At 38.9% G+C, this 24,682-nt stretch overlaps 2 protein-coding genes across 2 annotated transcripts; one reads left to right on the top strand and one right to left on the bottom strand.

Annotated features, from left to right (window-relative positions):
- Positions 1-5: 5 nt before the first annotated feature.
- nt5dc3 (5'-nucleotidase domain containing 3) lies at positions 6-15,588 on the bottom strand. Its single transcript, XM_028040837.1, has 14 exons — positions 15,190-15,588; positions 14,395-14,567; positions 13,717-13,791; positions 13,574-13,629; positions 12,596-12,686; positions 12,371-12,508; positions 10,864-10,924; positions 10,591-10,693; positions 7,127-7,228; positions 6,921-7,002; positions 5,906-5,992; positions 2,928-3,068; positions 2,768-2,832; positions 6-2,646 (listed from the first exon to the last, which is right to left on the bottom strand). The coding sequence occupies exons 1-14, from the start codon at positions 15,470-15,472 to the stop codon at positions 2,358-2,360; spliced, it is 1,746 nt and encodes a 581-aa protein (XP_027896638.1). The 5' UTR covers positions 15,473-15,588; the 3' UTR covers positions 6-2,357.
- Positions 15,589-17,855: 2,267 nt separating this feature from the next.
- hsp90b1 (heat shock protein 90, beta (grp94), member 1) lies at positions 17,856-24,619 on the top strand. The gene is made up of 18 exons (XM_028044008.1): positions 17,856-18,025; positions 18,539-18,641; positions 19,356-19,497; positions 19,580-19,696; positions 19,922-20,253; positions 20,401-20,512; positions 20,607-20,732; positions 21,446-21,562; positions 21,652-21,789; positions 21,882-21,959; positions 22,042-22,107; positions 22,198-22,467; positions 22,553-22,798; positions 22,908-23,044; positions 23,699-23,777; positions 23,884-24,039; positions 24,140-24,235; positions 24,326-24,619. Exons 1-18 carry the CDS (start codon positions 17,977-17,979, stop codon positions 24,347-24,349), a joined length of 2,388 nt encoding a protein of 795 aa, XP_027899809.1. The 5' UTR covers positions 17,856-17,976; the 3' UTR covers positions 24,350-24,619.
- The last annotated feature ends 63 nt before the right edge of the window (positions 24,620-24,682 follow it).

The following is a 24,682-nucleotide window of genomic DNA, read 5'->3' as shown; positions in this document are numbered from 1 at the left end:
CGATGCAAAGGTTATTGCCACCAAAAGTTTATTTCATGAATCCCTTTTACATGATGTATCAGTGCTCGACATGAATTTACGTCAGGATTGGTAAAGAAAACCAATTTTCCTATTCTTGTAAAATCCTCATAACCTCAGATTTAAAAAATTTATTTTATGAATCAGCAGCATCCACAACAATAATCGACCACCAATCGTCTGAAATGAAATATACAGGCTTAATTTGGTGTAAAATGGCGAAACCAACAATAAAAAAAGATCCTAATACATCAACGTGCACAAAATCAAATGAACCAAAATACTGCATAATATCAGCCTAATATGAAAACGACACATCCTGCAGTAATGTGAACAACAGATTAAGGCAATGGAGAATATAATGTCAATGTAAAAACTCCCATTTCACCACGGAAGGCAAGATACAATAAGGCAAAAACACAAATGCATGTTAAGCCCGATGTGTGACTGCCCCCTATTGCTCAAGATAGGTAAAATCCATCTATTCTATTAAATAAATCTAACCCACTCTCAGTTACACACACGCGCGCACACACCAACAAACACATAAACACATAGGCATTTGGCTTAAAAAGTAATACATCCAGTGCTTCTTAAGACAATTATCCGAAAGGACTGAAATAAATAACATGTTTAAAGAAACCACAAACCACAGTTTGAACTTCTGTTATACTTTAAAGGGCATATATGTCAGAGCAACAAAAGAAAGTCTTGAAAACGTGAAGCTTAAATAATGATTCACTTTTCCATCATAAGTTGATTTAAAACACATATTCTGAAAAGATGGACGTGTGGCTGATCACGAGCAACACAGAAAAACAATGGAGAGCAAAACTGGGCAAACGTAGATGAAAAAGAAAACTTTCTCCTCACCCACCAAAACTGTCCCACAATTTCTCCCCAGGATTAGGAAACAATTTTTAATCTCAAAGGACGACATGAATGACAGTATTATGTATTCTCCAGGCTTATAGAGACATTTTATAGCTCAACCAAGAAGCCATGTTACCTTCAGCTGTTTTTAGAATTCTGTATTTATCAAACATGGCTTAAAATAAATTTGACTTTGCAATTTTTAGAATTGGGCCTCTGTCTCTTTAAGAAGCTCCTGCTCTTTCCAACAGTCCGCCTTCAGCACGACATCATAAAAACGCTCCTCCATCAAGCCTTCAACATCGTTCTGAGCGTTTCACTGAGAAGTAGTTTGTATGATGAGCTCAGCAGATGAGTAGTTACACCAGGTGTTTGCCAATTGCTGCTGCCGCTAGTCTGGAGGAGATGTGTGGGGGAGTACCACAATGGCTGCCACAGGAGACTAAATGATTTCCCAAATATGCATGAAAGAATCAAAGCAACCCTCCAGCTTTGTTTTTGATGAGGGAATAACATTATAACGTGACCTAAAGCTTTAAAAAGTTGATTTTACATAATACTGCCCCTATTTGGGGCATGGAACAATCTAAAAATGAAGAACCCGGACACAACACAATTTATGATGCAGCTCAACCACTAGCATAGGCACAGACTCAACAGCCAAACAACTAAAGCCACTCCACTTTCTGTTGTGTGTGAGCCAAATGAAGGAGAGAGCATTTGACTGTTTTAGACTGGAGAGTCTTGTTACAGCCAAACAACTGAGAAAATCAGCTGTGGGTTGACTTACAGAGTTTGAGTAAGAAGAAAGCATGTGTCCTCAGAATGATATTCTTTGACAGAACTGTCGTCCAGTTAAAACTGAATAAACGGAATGATTACATGTGCAAAAGTGTGACTTGCACATTCGCTGCAAAGCTTGCTAATATAAAGCATTCTGGTTGTTGGGAGAAATGGCGGTGCTGATGTTCAGGAGAATTATAGTAAAGGTGCTGGCGTAAAGAAATTCCAGCATCCAAAAGATTATTTGTGCTTCGATTTATGCGTTTTGTCACAAGCACTTATGCAGAACTTGTTCGGGTTACTGCGCTCAGATTTCTCCAGACTTTCATCTTCTCCTTGGACAAATCTCCGTGAATCTTCCCTTTATGAGTTGGTAAGTTTGTTGTAATCACTGATGTCTGTCATTGTTTTATGCCATTCTTGACTCAACTTTATTGCTCTTTGGCAACTTTCGGCTGAGTTCTCGGCTGCCTTGTACTTGGTTTGTTTCTTTCACATTATTTTGCCTTATACTTTAGACATGGAAAGGAAGATAACTCATGATCTACAAGCCTGAACACAGTTGAGGTAAAAAAAAGATATATGACCATTTAAAACACAAACTACTACTGAAATACACTTCTTAAAGCATTAAGTTAAGAGACTGACTGTTCAATCTTTAACTCTTACACTTCCCTGTGTGATCAGACTCTGCTTCGGTCCTGAGGCGTTAGAGGAGGAGGAGGAGGAGGGGGAGAAGAAGAAGAGACCCCAAATCCGGAAGAATTTTGTTCCGGCCAAAGGGGCGTCTCGTGCTGCAAAGGAGTGCGTCGAGGGAAAAAGGTGTGCTGGAGGTCATAGTTGAGCATGCAGCTGATAGAGGCCATGTAGATGTCGGCGAAGCGGGAGAGTCGCCGTGAGAAGTAGGTGGGATTGTGGTAGGTGCGGAAGAGGCTGCCGAACTGAGCGTTGAAGATGTCCTTCGTCTGCGGCCTGCCACAAAAACAAACGTAATCAAGATGTGGGCATTTCTACTGCAGCGGAGTTAATAATGCAGGATTTGTTTTTTTTTTTTAAAGCTAAATCTTTTCAGATCAAATCCATCTTAGATTACTTCATGGCTTCTCTTTCTTTGATCCACTCCTCGACGACAGCTTGGGTTGCTGGGTCCCGGTGCGCCTGTTTAGACAAAACCCCGTGCACGTTAAAATTAAAGAAGTAAAGACGGAGTGGCACAGGAAGATGAAATCGAATGTTTGCAATGGTCGTCTGACCTGCATCTGTTCGATCAGTACGGTCAGAGCCTGTAACCAGGTCATCATGTGGACGTACTGCGGCGTGTTCATGATCTTTATCTCCTTCCGCAGCTCAGGGATGATGGCGCCTGTCCTCCAGCCGTGTTTCAGAGTTAAATCCTGACGAACATCAAAGCTGAGTCAAAAGCATGTGAGCTGCGCCAATTAATTGCAAGAAATTAGTTAGGAAACAGTAAAGTGGCGACATAATGCTTAGGTAAACATTGAAAGAAATGTCAATAGACACATTTTCAGCTGGTATGGGATCTGATGAGTGACTCAAAAGTACCTGAGATGGAGTTGGAGAGCATATTTGTGTAATTGAATCAACTCTGCCGTAACCTGAAGACATTTCTCCACTGTGCCTATTTACAGCCATTATCTCCTTCTCTCCACCCAGGGGGTCTGACAGTAAATTGTGGTCAGTATAACCCACAAATGTCAACTTCTATTGCTCTAAACAAGCTCGACAACATAATTGACTCATGGCTGCTGGCCACTGAGCAGGCCTCATGCCAGTGATGTAAATTGTTTCTTTCAGTATCGCTCTTCACAGCTGATCATGCATATTTATAAACACATCTCCGAAGCACTTAAACTCCGCGATTCCAAATAATATATTGGCAGAAGTTAGCCTGGCAGTGACAAACGAGCCGCTTTTAGAGATAAGAATTGAATAAAGTGGAGTGATACTGACGCGCTGACATTTAACAATTTACGCAGATAAGGCATTTTAGTGCCCATTAATCCATTTCAAACATTGAGCTAGAGCAAGTTCAAGTTTGCGCGTCAGTTTGAGCAGAATGAATAAGGACCAGAGTTAGTAAAGCTTTGTACTTTTAGTAATAAAATAATTATAAAACCTTTTTTAAGTCAGAAAGGTGCCTGTTTTTTTTCCTAAGGAGTTCTAGTCAAAATTAATATTCATTTTCCAAACACGCAGTTAAACATTTGGCAGAGCGGACACACTTATCTTTGCAAATGGGAATGTGACATTGTTTAAGTGAAAGATGCACACTGTAATCATCTAAACCCCAAATTCTGTACCAGCTGAAAACAGAAGATGTTTTAACATGATTGCAAGTCGGGATGTGACTATGTTTTACTTCAAGTTCCTTTGAGGAAAACACGAAAAGGGAAAAGGTATTGAAATGATGAAAAATGTGTTGCCTTAGGAGTAAAAGTCGTGCTGTTTTGTTTTCATTACTTTTTCCACAAGATAAATGATTCCAATTTTTCTTTTTATCTGAAAGAAATGTGTCACTAACTACAACACAGTCATGTCAATTTGTTTAAGAAAAGCATTACAAAGCCACAGTGTTCAGCTCAAACAAAACAATAGCTTTGTTCATATCTAAAGCAAAAATTAAACACCATAACCTGCCACAGTAGTGAGTCCATATTGTTTTCTTTTCCAGGAGCTGCAAATATGTTCGGAACACCAAGACAAGTCTTATCTTCTTCTTTTGCAGAAAATCAGTAACCACATAGGCACTCTATCTCTTAGGCTCGAAAATAAGCTGCGTACGCACTCTGAGAGGGCTCAGAAATTACGTTCTGCAAAAGATTTCAACATTCTGATTGTTTTTTATCTCTATTATTCATCGAAAATACCTAACCAGCAAGAGAAAAATGCCCAGATAAACTGAACCTTTATTTGTGTTCTTGCTTGGTTGCTTTACTGTTTTATTTTCCATCTTGCACATTGTAATCTGTGACTGCGATGTTATCACAGGAACATTCTTTTCGCCAACACTATCAGAGAGTTCAGGGGCAATGCGGGACACCAAAACACGGTGAGGACTAGCAGTTTTCTTGTTTTTGGCATTCCTTCTGGAATTTCATCCAACATCAAACCAAATCAAACGTCTTGAAAATAGTAAATGGCCCGTAGTTGTAAGCCTGTCACAATAACAAATTTTGCTGGACGATAAATTGTCCCAGAACTTATTGCGATAAATGATAATATTGTTGTTTTGAGAGCAGTTTCAAGTAATATAATAATAATAATCGCATAAAAATGCAAGAACACGTTCTCAAAGATCAATACATTTTAATTCTAATGAACGCTTTAAACACTGGAACTGGAAGACATTTGGAATATCCAAAATAAATAAAGAAAACCACAGAAACAACAAATAAAATAAATTATGAAGTCTCTGTAAACAAAATTATCTTTCAAAAAAAGAAAAAATAATTTCTTTCTTTCTGTTGTTTTTGAGACCAAAACACCAGACTGAAGACTTTCATCATTCAGTTTTTGGTAAAAAGAGACAAAAACAATAAATGAAGCAAATGAAAATTATTGAGTTTCTTTTAATCTATCATGCGATTAATTGATTTATTGTTTATTGTGACAGGCCTACGTAGCTGCACAGTAAAGCCATTCACCCATTCAAACTGGCAACTCACCGGTTGCAGGACGAATGTCTACTGACTGAATTTCCATCGCTCCGATGACTTGAACCCCCCGAACGCATGCTAAGTACCTGAACAGGCGATGATGTTAAAGTTTATATTGTGTTTTGGGTGTGGGGTACAGCAGCACACCACAAACATGTGCATGTAGTTAGTTAATTACCAGCTTGTGGCTAAACAGGTCTGCTTGGTTGAGATTCGACGTTAACTTGTGCTGCTCCTCATAAACCTCTTTGGTCTTCACTGATAATGAGCCGATTGCTCCTGCATTTGTGTCGGCAACGTTTCTGAATCTCATCTGATAAGCCGAGCGTCCCGCAGGGGTGTTATTGTGAACTGTGAGAAATTGACTGGAATGGTAAATATGGGCCATAGACTACTGGGAAGATTAAACAGCCAGAATCTGTCTTTTTAGCTTAGAGGATTACACACTTCTCTGTGGTAAAACAAGACTCCTCTTTTTGCTCAAATCCCGAACAGCAACAGTCTGTGCAGATAAAATTAGCTATTAGTAGTAAATATGTGTGGATGCTGCTTACTGCCAAGTCACTGTAAATGTGATCTCCAAAGTAAAGCACTTTGGATCCCCTCCAGCCAGTGAGTCTGAGGAACTCATAGAGGTTTCCCTGTAGAGCAAAGAAATATATATATCAAATAAAACAAGGGAACTGTTATATCAATGAATGTGGCCACAGCAGGAAATTCACACAGGAGAAAACTGCTGGATTTTTTCTCTGAGCCAAATGATCTTGGGAGTGAAGTTGGACAGTTTTAACGAGACACTGGGTCAGAAATCTGTGAGAACTAAAGAACGACCTCATCAGATTTCACTGAACCTCTTGCGCTGTATCAAATATAGAATAGAAAGATGGCAAAGTTATGATGTACAATAGCACAAATGTCAGTGATTATTTTCACAGAAGAAAACATTTGCCTTCTAGTTGCCAAATTGTTTGCATTTCCATTTCCATGTTTACTTTTTATTGTTTATTTCATTCACGCAATAATAAATATGAATAGTTCATGTAACAAATAAAAACATGGAAGTGGAAAAAAACAAATAAATAGTAAGCATGAGCTAAATTCAACATCCACACAATGACCAAAGAACTGCTAATAGAGGCAACATAGACAGTGTAGCGTGTTTTTGTTATATTAAGATAATTCAGCTCATAATTCATTAAATATTCAATCAAACTTCTCTCTGAATGATGGATTCTCCGCCCATGCCTGGTAAATTATCCCAGATTTAACTTTTCTTATTTTATTGGTCATTCCCAAGAGTTTAAAGACGAGGTTGCATCAAATTAGTCGGTTTTAGTGCAAAATTAAACTAAAAACTATATAAGTTTACTGTAATCCAGGATAAGAATTATTCTTTTCAACATAGTCTTCATTTTAACCAGTATACTGTTGGACTCATCAATTGACAAAGTGTTAAATTATGCATCAGTTCATATTTGACCAAACACTCAGATAGCAAAACACTCCAAAATTGGATTTAACTCAGCAGTTTTTTAGACTGTATAAAGTATAAATTTTCCGTCGCAGTACCTGCTTGTAGATCTCCCCTTTCTCCAGCCTGTGAATCCTGTCCCACAGTAACACACCTTTGTCTGTCACTCGCCTGAAGGGTCTGTGGAAAAAAAAGCAGGAAGTGCAAATTGTCAACAGTTCAGTTAGAAACAGTCTAAACTACAGCAAGCAGAACAATCATATTTATGAGAACACAGGAGAAGCCACTCAGAGAAAATACTTACTTTCTTCTGTCGTTGAAGAAACTAGGTTTATCGGCCTGGACAATAACGACGTCAAACAAGTCTCTCCAGTCTTTTCCCACAATGTAGCTCATTCCACGGTCCCTGATGAGAACAAGGATCAGAGTCAATAGATACCTCAAGATGTGAGGTGGAGTAAGCAGTACATGGTCACAGTGCTGGTAATGTTGCAACAGTAACATTTTTTTTTTTAAAAAGACACACGGATCACAGTGTGTGTCGACCCATGAAAACAAAACACAGGGAAATAGCTGCTTAGATGTACTGGAACAACTTTTTGTTCACTACCATCTTTTGCAACGCTGTTATTACTTCACTATTGGTACCTTTATGTTGGGTAATTTTAAGGTACCATGAAGAAGAAAGGCTAAAAAAAAAAAAAAACAGGGAAGACTGTTTGAGTTTATCCCTTTGAAAGCCATGGACTGAGGCATGAAGGTATTATGCAGAGATAGTCAAAAGATAAGATAACTGAAGCACATAGAGATCTCAACTTCAAACTGGATCTGCTATGAAGAGGCATAAAGTGAAAAAATATGTCAGTAAAAGAAAATAAATAAGGACATAGGACAAATTAAACAATATTGCCAGAAAACAACACTGAGTTAAGCTACAAAAGGGGACAAGAAAAGGAAACAAAATAATCTATTTGAAATCGATAAAATCAGACAACAGTATTCAGTGTTGCTCTATAAATGTAGGAGGGTTGGGTTGATTCAGTTAATTTATTACACCGGAGAACAAAAAGACAACATATCTATTGAACTTTGCCCTATTTGGTCCTTACCTAAAACCAGAAGGGAGGAGAACAAATTTATTCTGTAAGGGAAGTTTGCTGCTGGCTAAAACTGACCTTCACTTCCTGCTGGCTTCTCGTCACAAACACTACTGCCACTGACCTTACAGGCTGTATTCACAAAACCAGACATGCAGTTTTTGTTATACATACAATGAGAGGTTTCTATAGCTACAGACAAGAAAAATATTTAAACAGACTTGAAGACTGAAGGTTTAAGTCTTCGGAGTTGGGAATATTTCAATCATCTCTGGGTAAACCAAAATAACTTTATGTGCTGGTAGATATTACTGATGGTGATTGACCATATTTCCATATGGTACAGTATGAGTAAAGTATAGAAAAAATGACCTTAAATTGTTGTTTATCAAAGTGGCTTGTCCTCCTATGAACATGTTAGGAAGAAAATCTCATGAAGGTCCGCTCTGGTTCGCGTCCCAAAAGAATCCAGGTAGGAAACAACCAAAACGACGTGACCTTTGAACCAAACATGCAGCACTCAAGAACGAGCCAAAGATCTTCAAACTGTAGGAAGATTCTCCAAAACTTGTATTATCAAAATGTAGCAGTGACTATCAATCAAAATAATACTGTTTTATGTCAGAACTATTTTATTTCTCCTTTTAATCATTTCTTTTGTTTCAATTTCAAAGGTTTTATTTTAATCATTTTTTGTTCAGGACTTCGGTCAGTGCCTGTTGTTCCTAAAGTGCTTTATAAACAGTTGGCGTGGCTGTGGTAGAACGTCAAAGACAAAACATAGATTTTACTCAGTGGCGTGAGAATGAAGAGCATAGTATTTTCTAAGGCAGAACCTCTGTGTCACAGCTTTTACAAGAGCACATTTGATCAATTTAAACATCAATATTTAAGGCCAGCCCAGCTTTAAAGCAAACCATAGAGGGGTGACAATATTTCCTCCCTGATCGATAGCTTTTTCTACTCTATGGCACACCAGCAACCGGACGTCTACGCTCGGTGTGGGCGTTTCATCTGTTTGTACAAAACCTGGAGAACATGCAGCAGTTAGACACAAACTACATACATTTACAGAAATGACTGTAGTTACATTGCACTTTCCTGGTGCGTTTTTTTATCCTAATTGGCCACTTTGCAGTACCATTTCGCCATCTTTGCAGCAGTTTTTCCTCTTACTTACATGCTCTGCTTTTCAAACTAATTCCTACATTGTTGATGCGACGGAGGCAAATTACAGATTGAGCTCGTTTTCCAAAGACACCTGGAACAAACCGCCGACCCCACCGCCCGCTGGAAAATGTGTTGAGCGTGCGCTCGAAACTTCATTCATCAAAACTTGAATTTACATAGCAATTTAAAACACTCCATTAATAAATATTTAAGAATCGACTAATTTCAGTGTGTGTACTCATCTCCCTCCTTATTGCTTTGATGACTTAATATTAAAACAAGGACATCGCTTCATTGCTTTTGGGCTTTAGATAATCTTTTGAAGCTCAAATTCCCAACTGCTCAATTTGTGCAAACAGCTTTGACTTCAAAGGACTTCATGGTCAATGCGAAAGTGTACAGAATAGTAAATATTGGCGCTCTGATGTGTGAGGCCCGCTGCACACAGCGCCTCTCAAAAGTATTCAAACTCGTTGAACCTTTTGAGACTGGAGCGCTGTCGGTTCAAGTTTTCTTCCTAGTCTGATGTGTATTTAGATCCATTCATCAGTCAACTCTGAGCTTCCTTGTTCCTGCTGAAGAGAAGCAGCTCTGTGATGATGTCATCCCCCATGTCTCAGCATGGAGATGGTGTTTTTCCTAAGGGTAATGTGAAGTATTAGCTTTCTATGTTTTGCACGTAAGCAAAAAAACCTCAACTTTGGTCTCACCTGACCAGAGGGCATTCTTCAGCATGTCTGTGTCCTCTACACGGCTAGTTAGTGACCTGGTGCTCATGGGAATTTTTATGGCTTTCTTCTTGCCACACCTTAAATACCAGATTTTCGAGGGGGGAAAAAAACTAGTATTTCTCCTCTTCACAGATTGTCTGACCTGAGCTCTTGATCTCTGCAGCTCCTCCAGAGTTACCATGGCCCTCTTGGCTGCTTCTCTGATTAATGCTCTCCTTGCCTGGGTTGTCTGATCAATGAAATGGCATTCATTGGAAGGCTTGCAATTATGTCATTCCCTTTTCATTTCTGCATGATGGAATGAAAAATGTTCGGTGAGATGCTAAAAAAAATTGGAATGGTATTTTAAGCTATAAACTTCTTTATTCCAGATGTTTTTTTCCTTCTTTGTGATGTCGTTTGTTCATTAATGCTTGCTAACAAACTCCTTTATACTGGGATTAAATTATGCACATCTATTGATTAAATAAGTCACTTTTGAAGGTAACTGATTTCACAGATTTTTTTTTCCAGGAGTATCAGATTGAAGATTGGAACTGGTGAATATGAGTGAACGTTACAGTTTTTCAGATTTTAATTCAATGTAGGCTTTTAATTCTACTTCACAATTAAGCGCCACTCAAAAGAAAATTCCAATAAAATGCAAAAATACACAAAAACAGGGTAGCTGTTGGAACACTGTATGAACACTGCAAAACAGTTCCATAAATTCAACATTAGTACTGCAAAACATTACTCGCTGTGAACAAACATGGATTAATCTTACTCACACAAAATCAAAAGGGCTGTTGGTGATGAGAAACATCTTCTTTCCGTGCGCCGACAGCTTCTTCAACACAGCATGGCTTTGCTCACCATAGCAAATGTATTTTCCTAGAAAAATAAAAAAAAAAACAGAAAAAAAGACGGGTCAATAGTACCAATCTATTGTGCTTTCTATTTAAAAAGCGTGACCTCTCAATGCTGAAACGATGTGTTTGCACCTTCTGAGATAAGGCAGTATCATTTTCTCAAACAAAAGGAAATGTGTTAAGGAATGTTACCAATATCCGCCTCCACAGCTCGATACATAATGCCCTTGACATGGACATCTCTGATAGCTTCCTGCGAGGAAGAAAAGCAAACAGCACTCAGCCAGAAAGTCAGTGACACACAATTAGCATTCAGCTCTGACAGCAACTTTACTCTGTAAATAAACAGTTGGCTTGAAGCGCGAGAAGAATCGTTCTTGAATACGAATGAAACAGGAAGAAAGCCGGAGTTTTGGAGCTCTGTTGTCACAGTGAGGAAACTTTTGAACCGACGACTCCGTAAAAACCACACATACACTTGTGGGGAAACCTAAAACCTCCATCATATTCAAAGACTAGCTGACGCAATAAAAAATTTAAAAGAACAAAAAGTTTCAAAAACGTAAAAGGTCAAAACTGAATCATAAAGCGGGAGAGAAGAAAGAGATTAAGGAGGGCGTCCTTGAAAAGATGAGAGGGATTCTTCAAACACAGAACGTGTGTGTGTGTGTGTGTGTGTGTGTGTGGAGCTTTTAATGACAGCTATCTGTCAAAAAAATGCTTTAGCGTCACTGAGAACAGACAGGAGCAGCACGACAGCAGGCCTCAGAGGGAAAACATGGCGCTGATTTCTCACCGTTCCTCCTGTGAAGTAGCAGAGCCACGTGGCTGGTGGTGAAATTGCTCGTCTAAAATTAGACGCTGCTTTTTAGCAGTGCTAAAATTAAGACGGCACAGGACGGCTGGAGTGTCGCAGGGAGCTGCAACGTGTAAATACAGCAACACTCAAGTACTATTAGTCTGGGATAGCTATTTATACCCCTAAAGCGTTATACATATTTTTACTACAATCACAAACCTAAATGCGTTTTAGAATTATTTTGTGAATTTGTGACAAGCACAGAGCAGTGTGATAAAGATAAAGTGTGAAATGCAATATAAATGCAGTACATTTATATTGCATTTTTGACATTTATGCAATATAAATGTCAAAAAAATGTATAAGAGTGTCACAGTAAGCCAATACTGACCAACATGAAAAGACCATCTGTGGTGGAAAACTGACAATGAGCGAACACAACTTCTTCCCCACAGGAAAATGGTAGTGGCAGCATTATTCTATGAGGTTCTTCCCTTCTTTGATGAAAAGATAAATTCAGAGAAAATGGAAGAAAGCCTGTCAGAGGCAGCCAGCTTGAAGGTTTCCATCTTCAAGCCTTGCAACACCGCCAAACAAACAGCACAACGGACACTTTAGAGATCAAAATGTTATGATCCAACTCTGAGTCGGTGGCGAGACTTGAATATCTATTTTCACAGATACAATCCATCAGATATGAGTGAATTTAGCTATTTTGCAAGGACGAAATAAAGAAATATGTGCAAAGCTGCTGGAGGGAGGCAAAAACCTCACCGTTTGGAGCTGGAATTGATGGAGAAAGATGGTCCTTCAAAGAATTTCCTCATGAAGGCTGAATAAATATGTGCACAACCCCTGCACATAACCATAAAATGATTATGAAACCACGTTCACATTTACCTTTACGTCTTTGTAGAGATGGACGGGCTCGTAATCGATGTTGTGCCTCATGAAGAAGTCGTTGACACAAGAGAGGAGTGTCATCTCCGGCAGCGAGAATATGTCCATGAACTGTTTCATAGTGTGGCCATGTATACTCTGCAGGACAGGCGTTCATCATCACTGTGTACATTTGGGGCTTCAGCAGCTAAACTAAGAGCTAGAAAGTGTGCAAATGAGCTTCACCTTGCCATAGAAGTCGCTCATAATCTCAAGAGGAACATGGGAGCCTTCATACATGGCGACGACTTCCTCGTCAGGCATTGGATGAAGACCTCTGCAAAAAGAGAAAGAATAATTTTAGTAATCGGTTATTTTATCAATTATTTTGACGATCAATCACATAAAGAAATTGGCCTTTCTATATAACACCTCAAATGCAATAAACTATACAAATGAACAAATAATTCAACTTCTTTTTTAAATAATAAAATAATAACTTTATTGCCTCACATGCAAAACCGTAGCATTCTTTCAGTGAACGCTTGATCATTTGTAGCAAAGGACGAATCTGCAGCTAAAAAATACTTCTAACATCAACACGTGAAAAGCTGAGCTCTTTCTGCTTGATATAATACCACTACAATGTAGGGCTAATTTGTTGATGAACATATTAATAATTGGATAGCAAAAAATGTTTATTGGGATTTTTTTGTTTTGCTCTTTGCTTCAGAATTTTATGATATGAACCAGAAGACCATGCGACCCCACTAGGGACAAACATGCAAAATAATGGATGCATGGATGTTGAACTGGATGAAGCTAAAACTACTTGAGGAGTTTTAGCTTAGACAGGTTTTATTTTACCTTAGATGCAAAATGTATATGTTTTTGTTTAGTTTGAGCTTAATTAATGGCTCTGAGGATGTTGTGTTTTCAGAAAATGGCCTTTTTTAGAGTCCGGAGTGATCGATTGCTAAATTAGTTGACAATTATTTCAATCATCGATTCATCACAATTAATCTGATTAATTGTTTCAGCCTTATATTCAACAACTTTTGCTGAAAAAAATATTGGTAGTAGCTTAGATTTTTATTTCCTATAAAGACACGCATATTTTAAAAATCTTAACCCTTGACTGTTTGTGACATGAGAAAAACTTCCTATCCTAAAACCATTAAGCAAATAAATGTTAAGATTGCCCTCTGGACTCAAGGAAAATACCTGTAAACAGTTCCCAGCTGGATGTAATGAAAGGCATCTATCTTCATCAGGAGTGCCTGTTGCAAATCAGATCAATGATTTTAACATGGCAACTCCATCCTTAGCCGATCCTTACAATTTTACAGAGGAGAACTTTCTCTCACCTTCTGGACATCATAGTGAAGCCCTCTTACTGCAAAATCTGGAATATATTCATACTTCCGCAAATCCTCTGGATACTAATAATCATATAAAATTCAAGGTGACAACAGTAGTTAACACAACTCTAATACAGGTGACATATGAGGTGACAGCCCGGCCTAAACTAGAGCTGCACAATGCTTCAAATTTGATTAGCACTGTGTCAGTATCACAATCACAAAAAACTTATTGGATGCAATATTTGATTACATACTATGTTTCAAATTCTGCATGGACGACAAAGAAAAGAGCTAAAAAAAAAGGGTTATTCTTAATCAATACCGACATCACTGTATTCAAAAAAAGAATTGCAATTAGATGTTTTTCTGATATTGACAAGCCCGGGGTTAAACCTTAAAACAAATTTAGAAAACCCACAATACAGGGTTCCTGTTAATTTAATATTTATACTTTATGATTTTATTTATCTTTTGAAAAAATTAATAAAATAAAAAAGGAAATTCAAATATCTGTCATTCTAGTGAATGGAGCAGGGAAGAATGTTTACAGATTCTTAATATTTTAATCAAATCCTTTTCCAAGCTCTGATGGAACGATGAGAATACAAACAATTAGAACCCATTATTGTACATTTCCTTTAAACTTTTGTTTACTGCAGTCAACCCCATAAGGCGCCTCACCCGGTGGTTGTTGATGAGAATGTCCCGCGCTATGTCAAAGATGAGTGTGTGGAGGTGGCTGGAGTAGAAGGCCAGGGTGTAGTCATAGTCGAAGCCGTAGATCTCGATGTCTCGTAGGCTCATCTCATTGTTTGCAAAAATGGTGTCGGGATCAACGGCGCTGGTGGATATTACTAAGAGAAAAGATAAATTATGTAAAAGAAAAATACTTTAATTTCATTCAATTCAATGCCACGACAAGGCACTTTAACAGACATCAACAATGTAAAAAATGGATGATCTGTTTTCTAGTTTGAAATCCAAAAGTGCTGCCAAACGGCCAAATGCCTCTTTCTGGGATCGAAGGAGAAGTGCAGTAGTTTTTTTTTATGTCCGCTGACCAGCAGTGTTCAGTAATAGTTGGAATAGGGGCTAGTCTGTGTTATTATAAGTAACATATATTTGTAATAATTGTATGACAGCCCTTCGTGCAAAGTGATGCCAAAAAATGGTCCAACGCCCATTAATACATTGAATTTTATTTGCTGATATGTTTTATTCTTAAGATATTGGACAATAAATTATGTTAATTAAATTTTATCTCAATTAAAAAATGTCTACAACCCCTAAAAAATATATAAAGGACATAGAAAGGATCAAAAAACACTGATATTTTGTCTTCATAACAGTAGATATAACGTAACTACTCTTCACAAAGGCTTTCAAAACTAGTAAGGCATTTGTCACCAGGGTTAGATCAGCGTTACAAAGCAAGAGCATTTTTATATTTAAGATATTAATGTTAGAGCAGCATACCCTCTGTCTGTCTCTTCGTCTCACTGTAAACAGACCACAGCCTCTCTGTAGTGTCCTGACCATCTGAGGAGCTGCTGCTCACAGATGCTGCGCAGTTTTGGGCTCCGCGCTGCTGTAACAGCGGCTGGACACCGGCTCCTCCGCAGCAGACTGCCTTGAAATTCCTTTTCCACCAGCCAGACCTGAACGCGTGGCTGGGTATGAAGCTACGGAAGAGACCCACTCTCCACAGACACTCCGTGTGTTTCACCAGAGACGAAAGGGACCGCGACAGGGGCGCCATTGCGGTGTTCTCTGCGGGACGAGCGATTAGGAGAGCGCCGTGGACTCCCAGTCGGCCGCATGTGGAACAGGCTCTTCTGTAAATACCGAAACCGTCCCTGTAAGGTTGCTATGACGTCACTTCCGCGTTTCTAAAGGTCACAGCCAATGGGAGGCCGATGCGTCCGGTATTCTGCCTGTTCGGTAAACACAGGGAGAAAAAATATATATTTTAGATGCAGAAAATCACAGATGTGTTTTAGATAATTTTACTAAAGTGTTGCACCTTTCTCGACATTTAAGTGAAAATAAATGTTAATTTGAAAAAAGTTTAATAGATGTAAAAAAAATAATAATATCAATAATACATTTACCATCCTTTTTATGACAATATAATATTTTTTTTTAAAGTCACGACTGAGGAAAACATATATATAAAAAATCCCGCTCTGAATTAATTAAAAAGAGATAATAATCTAAAATGAAACCCAGAAAACTACATACAGATATCGAAAAATATTCAAGCTTTGTTTGAATTGTGATTTAATATAGTAGTGTACAGTACAGTTTCAGTGTTCATGTCACAAACGTTTCTATACTTTACTATCACTATTTGAACACATATAAGTAAAAAGTAAAAAGCCCACTGCGCTTGTCCTGGTGGTTCCTCCAACAGTCCAAAGGCAAAAGTGTCATATTAATAAACTACATAAATTTTGTGCAGGTGTAAATATGCAACTTTTACTTTCTGCTTTACCTTTTCGATAGATTACAGATAATTGTTATGACCGACTAGCAAAAACTGCTTATTTCCTGAACACCAACTTAGGGCATACCCTACCTCAATTCTGATTACCCCAGGGTTAGGTGCCCGATTCAGGTATGGAAAATTAACTAAAAAGACAACAATCACTCATGTTCACCCAAATATTACTTTTTAGAAATCCAATTATGGGTTATTATTTTCCATCTTCTATCTGAGAGTTTTAACATTGGGTGATGTCATTTTAATACATTTATCAATGTATTGATAAATGCATTGATATGTCAATGTCAACTCTGTTGTCTAAAATCATCTCAGGGCTTGATTAGTCCATAGTTAATCCCCAACTGGACTGATAAGAACACCCCAAACTGGGGTCATTATTTTTAACAAAGCTGTATACAAATTTTATGCAATGGTATTTCTAACATGACAGTTTTTAATTTACGCATTGCTGGGAAAGATTACTCTCTTGTGCAATCCTGAACATGTTTAAACGGCAACAGAGAACAGAATAATTTTCTTACATGGTCATTTTAATACAAATGTCACAATGAGCTTTGCATTTGCTGAAAAATGTCAAGCTCTGAAATGACTACACATAGTCACTTTTCTGTAGATTTTCACGTGTTCTGAAAATCAGTATTGTGTTAAGTCAGAAATGACAATTTATAAATGAAACTGATTTATTATCAAATCTGGTATTTTAATTACATTCATCTTGAGGCCACACAGATAAATATGTTTTTTAAGAAGTGCAGCCTAATATGATGCTCAGATAATCAGATACACCCTTGGGGCATGAAACACGACAACATACACATCTGGCACATCTATTTATCATAAACATTCTTCATTAGAGGTGACAACCGTATTATTTACTTACTAACTAAACACTGCCATCTGGTGGAATAAGACAAGTAGTGCTCTTAAAATAAAACAAATCCTGATTCATTCATGCATCTACTTGTATATTCTCCAAAATTGAAACCAAAAATGTAGAGCCCAGAGCCAAACCCTGGATAAGTTTTATGTCTGTCGCTGAGCACCACTAAACTTTAGAGAACAGGCAACGCAATCCTTGGAGATTCCCATTTAGTACAGATCAAATAAGCTGCCATCTCTATAAAGAAGACATATTCATCTTTCATATTTGCATAACTGCTATCACCTAATTATGGGATTATAATTCACACAAACACCCCATAGTTAACACACACACACACACACACACACACACACACATATATATATATATATATATATATATATATATATATATGCAATGATATTGGCAGTTAAGCCATGAACAAAAAAGAGACATCGTTTTTTTTCAGTCATCTGAAAAAAATAACATTTGAAAAATTGCACGCTAGTGCATTTTTTCACTGTGATATTGTTCAACGAATCAATCTTTAACTAACGTAGATTTTCATGTAAAATACAACCTTAATTTTTGGTAGTGATGTGCTGAATATTCACTCTTGGCCAATGGTGTCTAGCCACGATTTTCCGTCATGTACTTATGTTGAGGGATCTGATTGGACCGCATGTGCCATATGCTTGGCAGTGATTGGTCCAATGTTGTGCGTGGTGCGCAGCCATTGGTCGACGGTGGTGGGTTTAACGGACTGGGCACGCTCACTCAGTCGAAGAAGTAGCCGCACTGCAACTGCTGTAAAGACAGAGCTTCCTGCGCTGTTTCTCCTGCCTTTTGTCTCAGGAGCTTAGCACTCACGGCATCAGTAGAGCTTTATTTCAAAATGAAACGAGTTTGGGTGGTAGGGCTGCTTTTCACACTCCTAGCCTTCGGTGAGTAGTGGGAAGTTGTTTTTTTTTTTGTCATTGTGGCTCACTTGCTGTTCTTAATTTTTATAGCTACTTTAGCTGAAGCAAGGCTAATGGAAACTTGTCTTTGTGCTTTTCCACCTCGTGCTCATTCATAACAACTCTTATTTTCTTTATGCATAAATATGAATATTAAACCTTCAAAACGGTTTATTCCTTGTTGCCTTTCCAGAAGTTTCTGGCTATGGGAATGAAGCCGCACGTTGGCTGCTATGGAGACAGGGAAATCCTAGGGCAGATATGCGTTAATTTTTATTAAAGTGTCACAATAAGCACTATTGTGATTCGTAACGGTTCTTCTAGAAGTTTCTATTAGCAACACAATTCATTTTACAGAAAGACATCCATTCTATCGCAGTCAATCGGACTTTCAAGCTAATTTTGTCTTTTAAATGATCAGTGTCAACCGTTACAACCGACGCAGAGGTATGGTACGACATGTGTGACAAAAATGTAACCATATCTGTTCCGTGGCAGCTGCTGTAAGGGCTGAGGATGAAGTGGATGTGGATGGCACAGTTGAGGACGACCTGGGAAAGAGCAGAGATGGGTCCAGAACAGATGATGAGGTGGTGCAGAGGTAGGTGCAGCTTATTTGCTGAAGTAATTAAAAATAGGCCTTCAGAATAAGTTCAAATTTGTTGTTTCCACTATTGATGTTTAGACCATCAGCACTGAAAAGAATATCTGAAAATTGATTATGGGCAGTTTGGTCTTGCAGTCATTGATTTGTGTATTGGTATATCAGTGTTGTGTGGTACTTGTCTTAGAGTTGCAGAAAATGTCTTGCATGGCCATTAAGAAACGTTACTGCCATGCTAAAAAGTTTTAACTGCCAATACAGCTCTTGTAGCTAGGTGGGAAGTATGCAGTAAAATTGTTTAAACGAGGCTTATGTGTTTAGTGTATGAGATGCTTATAATCTAAGCAGAAGTGTCCAAAAAATAAACACAATATATTTTCTTTGTCACAGAATATTGTGACTTTAAGCAACAGCTTTGCTCATTTTTCTGAATTACTGCAAATCCAAAGCTGACACCATTTTTTTTTTTGATCACACTGACAATCACCCAAATTCAAGGTCAGCTCCCCCAAGCTTATGTACATGGAACATCAGGGCAGACATGTGAGCAGTGAAAGTGTCCTCTTGCTTCGAGCTACTGCTGTAGATCCTCAGTTCTTGAGAACATGCCCATCACAAGCAACTTTAAACAAGGAGTCCAAATGCTTTCTGTTTATGGACGTTTTAAATCTGTTTTGTTTCACTTGCGTTTCTGTATTTGTCTTCCTTCAGGGAGGAGGAGGCTATCCAGCTGGATGGTTTGAATGCTTCTCAGATTAAGGAACTCAGGGAAAAGTCTGAAAAACATGCTTTTCAGGCAGAAGTCAATCGTATGATGAAGCTCATTATCAACTCTCTCTACAAGAACAAGGAGGTTAGTAGGAGGAGGGGAGAGGGTAGGGGAAACCCTGTTTGGGTTACTGTCTGGGGGATGCTCACCTGTTCATGTCTTTCAGATCTTCCTCAGGGAGTTGATCTCTAATGCCTCAGATGCTCTGGATAAGATCCGGCTGTTGTCGCTTACTGATGAATCAGCGTTGGCAGCAAATGAGGAGCTCACCATCAAAATTAAAGTAAGCAGTAAGATATATTTTAAAGATGTTTAAAATTGCTAAAATGTTCAATTCAGTCTCCTCAAATGTGATTGCATGGAGAGTGCAGGAGTGAATTTTATACATTTCTCCCCCCAGATTGAAGCAGGAAAATGCTACTACCTAAACATCTTTGCTTTATTATCAGAACTGTCACAATGTAAGCAATTAAACCCGTGACATGTCTGTCTCCATTCTCGTTCACAGTCTGATAAGGAGAAGAACATGCTCCACATCACCGACACCGGTATCGGAATGACCAAAGACGAGTTGGTGAGAAACTTGGGCACCATCGCTAAGTCGGGCACCAGCGAGTTCCTCAACAAGATGACGGAGATGCAGACTGAGGGGCAGTCTACGTCCGAGCTGATTGGCCAGTTTGGAGTGGGTTTCTATTCTGCTTTCCTTGTTGCTGACAAGGTTGTTGTGACATCCAAGCACAACAACGACACCCAGCACATCTGGGAGTCAGACTCCAACCAGTTCTCGGTCATCGAGGACCCCCGTGAGGACACACTGGGAAGGGGAACAACCATTACGTACGTTAATTGAGTTTAATGGCTGACGAATAACTCTGTAAACATTTTATTAGTTGTATAGTCACTACTTCAGTTCTCATTCTGCACTAACCTTGAACTTGAGTGTTTCGCCTCTTATTTATTTATTTTTATTTTTTTCAAACTCAGACTGGTCCTGAAGGAGGAGGCCTCAGACTTCCTTGAACTTGAAACCATCAAGAATCTTGTGAAGAAATACTCCCAGTTTATCAACTTTCCCATCTACGTTTGGGCTAGCAAGGTGATTATTTAATTCTAATACTCACTCCTGCTATTATAAAGTTGATGTAGAATATAGAACAGAGCAAATGGTTTTTTTGTTGTGTACATGTAAGACTGAGACGGTTGAAGAGCCCATCGATGATGACGCTGAGGCAGAGGAAACAGAGAAGGAGACTTCTGAAGATGAAGCTGAAGTAGAGGAAGAGGAGGAGGATAAAGACAAGCCAAAGACTAAGAAGGTAAGAACTTAAAGTTGAGTTGTATAATAGTTTAGTTAAGCTGTACTTCTAGAGTGTTTTCTCCCCTAAAACACTCTAGAAGTTAGAGAAGTTTACTCTGTATTGGAACTGTTCTGGCTTTGCTCATCTGAAACTCTAATCAGCTTATTAAAATATTTTTTTTCTCTACAAAGTCGATTTAAAATAAATGCTACTTGTTCAACTTAATTGGTAAAAGGCTCAAATTGACTGTTGGCTGCTAAATTATTCCTTAATATAAACGGCTGTTTTGTCCTATTTGTTTTTGTTCAGCCTCCTCTGCAGTTTAACAGGATTTCACAATCTTTCGTTATGGACTTTAGAGTGGACATATTGAACTGTTTAGCATCATGTTGAGCTAATGATGTATTAGCATCATGCCACAGTTATTACTAACTGTGGCAGTACAGTACATGCCAGAAGTTCAGGTAGACCATTGGTTTTACAAGAGGTTTCCAACCTTTTGGACTTCCTTGAAATTTTTTTTCACATCCCAACAATGTCGACACTAAAGAGTACTGTACATGCACACTGCTAGCACTTAAGTGGATATTTAGTTTCCAACCAGAACCAGTTCTTTTCTTTTTTTTCTTATTTTTCCTCACCTGTTGATCTAATGTTTTTGCTGTGTCATGGTTGATTGGATACCAAAAGTCAGTATTGTACCATTTCTTAAACCATCATTCACGTGGTAGGTTGAGAAGACGGTTTGGGACTGGGAACTGATGAATGACATCAAGCCAATCTGGCAGAGACTGGCCAAGGAGGTTGAAGAGGACGAATACAAGGCCTTCTATAAGACCTTCTCGAAGGTATGAACGGTCTACATTTGTCAGACAAGTGTGAAGCCTTTTTATATAAAGACCTGGTTAAATTCCAGTCACATTTTTCTCCCCACCAGGACAGTGACGACCCCCTGGCTCACATCCACTTCACTGCTGAAGGTGAAGTTACCTTCAAGTCCATCCTGTTCATCCCCACTTCGGCTCCACGTGGCCTCTTTGACGAGTATGGCTCAAAGAAGAACGACTACATCAAGGTTTGCGAACAAAGCAGAATTTAGTTTCAACAATTGAGGGAGAGAAAACGTATGCAGGAGTTTGAGATTCATGTCAAAACTTTGTCGCACAGCTGTTTGTCAGGAGAGTTTTTATCACAGATGACTTCAACGACATGATGCCCAAATACCTCAACTTCGTCAAGGGAGTGGTGAGTTGCTGATAGCTGGTTGGTTTATATGATTTGCTTTACCATCACTTCCTCTGAGACAAAGTGTGGTCTCCTTTGCCAGGTTGACTCTGATGACCTTCCTCTGAATGTGTCTAGAGAAACTCTGCAGCAGCACAAACTGCTCAAGGTAATCTCAAAGTCCATTTCAGTCTCTACAGTCCTTAAATGAAAAGGCGAAAGCAGTCTGGTTAAAAAACAATTTCTCCTGACTCCATAGGTCATCCGCAAGAAGCTGGTCCGTAAGACTTTGGACATGATCAAGAAGATTGCAGATGATCAGTACAACGAAAAGTTCTGGAAGGAGTTTGGAACCAATGTCAAACTGGGCGTCATCGAGGACCACTCCAACAGAACCCGTCTGGCCAAACTGCTCCGCTTCCAGACGTCCAACAGCGACACCGTCCTGTCCAGTCTGGAGCAGTATGTGGAGCGCATGAAGGAGAAGCAGGACAAAATCTACTTCATGGCAGGAACCAGCAGGAAGGAGGTACGTAACGATGGTATAGAGTGGTGGATTGGAGCGTGTTGAAGTGTTAGAAAACTCGCTGAAATAATCTGCGGTGTCTTGACAGGCGGAGTCGTCTCCCTTCGTTGAGAGGCTGCTGAAGAAGGGCTACGAGGTCATTTACCTGACGGAGCCTGTGGACGAGTACTGCATTCAGGCGCTGCCAGAGTTTGATGGAAAACGCTTCCAGAATGTGGCCAAAGAGGGCGTCAAGTTTGAGGAAAGTGAGAAGGCCAAGGAGAAGAGGGAGGCCCTGGAGAAGGAGTTTGAGCCTCTCACTACTTGGCTCAAGGACAAGGCCCTGAAGGACAAGGTTGGAAATTTGCTGTGTTGTTGTAGTTACTTCACACACCAACAGAAATCATGGATTTGGCTCATTTTTAATGTCGCATAATCAAAATATTTGCCTCTTTTCTCAACAGATTGAAAAGGCCGTTCTCTCTCAGAGGTTGACCAACTCGCCCTGCGCTCTGGTTGCCAGTCAGTACGGCTGGTCAGGAAACATGGAGAGGATCATGAAGGCTCAGGCTTACCAGACAGGAAAAGACATTTCCACAAAGTGAGCGTCAACACAGCTGCATGTCAGAAAATGCAAGGACGTCAAACGCTTTTCAGTAATTCAACTGAAATCTCATTGATTCATTAAGTGGAAGGATACTTAAAGTATTTATTTAAGATAGGTGAAAACTCTAAAATGTGTCTTAAAATGTTGACAAGACATAAATTGTAAAAGGGATATTTATTTTGAAAATATTATGTAGTGGCCCAACCAATCACAGGATAAGACTCCTTACATGATTGTTGTACAACAGTCACACTGATGCACTCAACACAGAGTTCAAACCAGTTTTTTTGTTTTCTTTGAAGTGCGCTGCATCCAAAAATGTTAATGGAAAGTTGAGTGGAAGGACAAACTTTAGTAGGAAAAATTACATAGGTTACTGGGGATCCTAAAGACCCATAAGCATTACCAACTCTCTTTGGGAAAATTGAGATGGTGTGAACTTAAACTGGAGTTGGTTCCCAAAGGTCCAGTAAACACCATCTTGTCCATGACATGTGATACAACAATCTAATTCCCTGACAAAACATTAGAATCTATTTGTTGTGTAATTTCTATTTAAACTTTTCAGCTATTTTAATTATGTATAAATGCCTGTAAACCTGTCCTATTGCCACTTGAAGCTCACGTGTATTGTCGTCTGTTCCTCAGTTATTATGCCAGCCAGAAGAAAACACTAGAAATCAACCCCAAACATCCCCTTGTCAAGCAGATGCTCAACAGAGTCAATGTAAGCTTCTATCTACCCTTCTTACTGATGCATCATTGAATGTGTTAAACGGTTTTGACGAAAATATGACGCCACGTCTGACTACTTTTGTTTCTTGCATTTTTAGGCTGATGCCGAGGACCAGACCGCATCAGATCTCGCAGTGGTTCTGTTTGAGACGGCAACTCTGCGCTCAGGATACCAGCTGGCCGACACAAAAGCTTACGGAGACAGAATAGAGCGCATGCTCCGGCTCAGCATGAATGTTGCTCTGGACGAACAGGCACGTTCACTGGCTTTTAATCTAATTTTGACTCCCATGCATTAATAATTTAATGACTTGACTGTTAAAGTACCCATTAAAAATGGCGTCTTTTCCATAGGTTGAAGAAGAACCTGAGGAAGAGCCAGAGGAGCCAGCAGAAGAAGAGTCTGAAGATAAAGATGAAGAAGCTATAGATGATGATGATGACGAAACGGTGAGGCTTCTTTGCGTCGTTTCACATCCTTAATATGTTCTCATGACTCTGAATGCCAAAGATTTCACATGTCTTTGTTTTACCTTGCAGGCAGAGCCAAAGGATGAACTGTGAAGCACTGAGAAGGATGATGTGACAATGGAGCTGGAAATTAGAGTTCTTGTTCCATTGGTGTTGTGTTTAATGTTATCCTGAGTGGGGTCCTGGGGATGGGGCTTTTTTTAAGAAGACCATTGTTTGGGTTTTTGTGTCTTTTTTTTTTTTTTTCTTTCTTTTTTTTTTTACATTCCTCATGACTGTAAATTTGTTAATATTTAACTGAACTGTTTATGGAAAGATGCAATTCCGTCTATTGATCAAATAAATGTTACCACAAAAATCTAATGGTCTGCTTTGTTTTGGAAAACATAATTAAAAATGTGTTTTCAATGCAGAAGTGAAACCATG

This window comes from Xiphophorus couchianus, chromosome 2, assembly GCF_001444195.1.
Source record: "Xiphophorus couchianus chromosome 2, X_couchianus-1.0, whole genome shotgun sequence".
NCBI classification, from domain to species: Eukaryota; Metazoa; Chordata; class Actinopteri; order Cyprinodontiformes; family Poeciliidae; genus Xiphophorus; species Xiphophorus couchianus.
The sequence above is the reverse complement of the archived record's forward strand: the minus strand, read 5'-3'. Positions and strand labels throughout refer to the sequence as shown.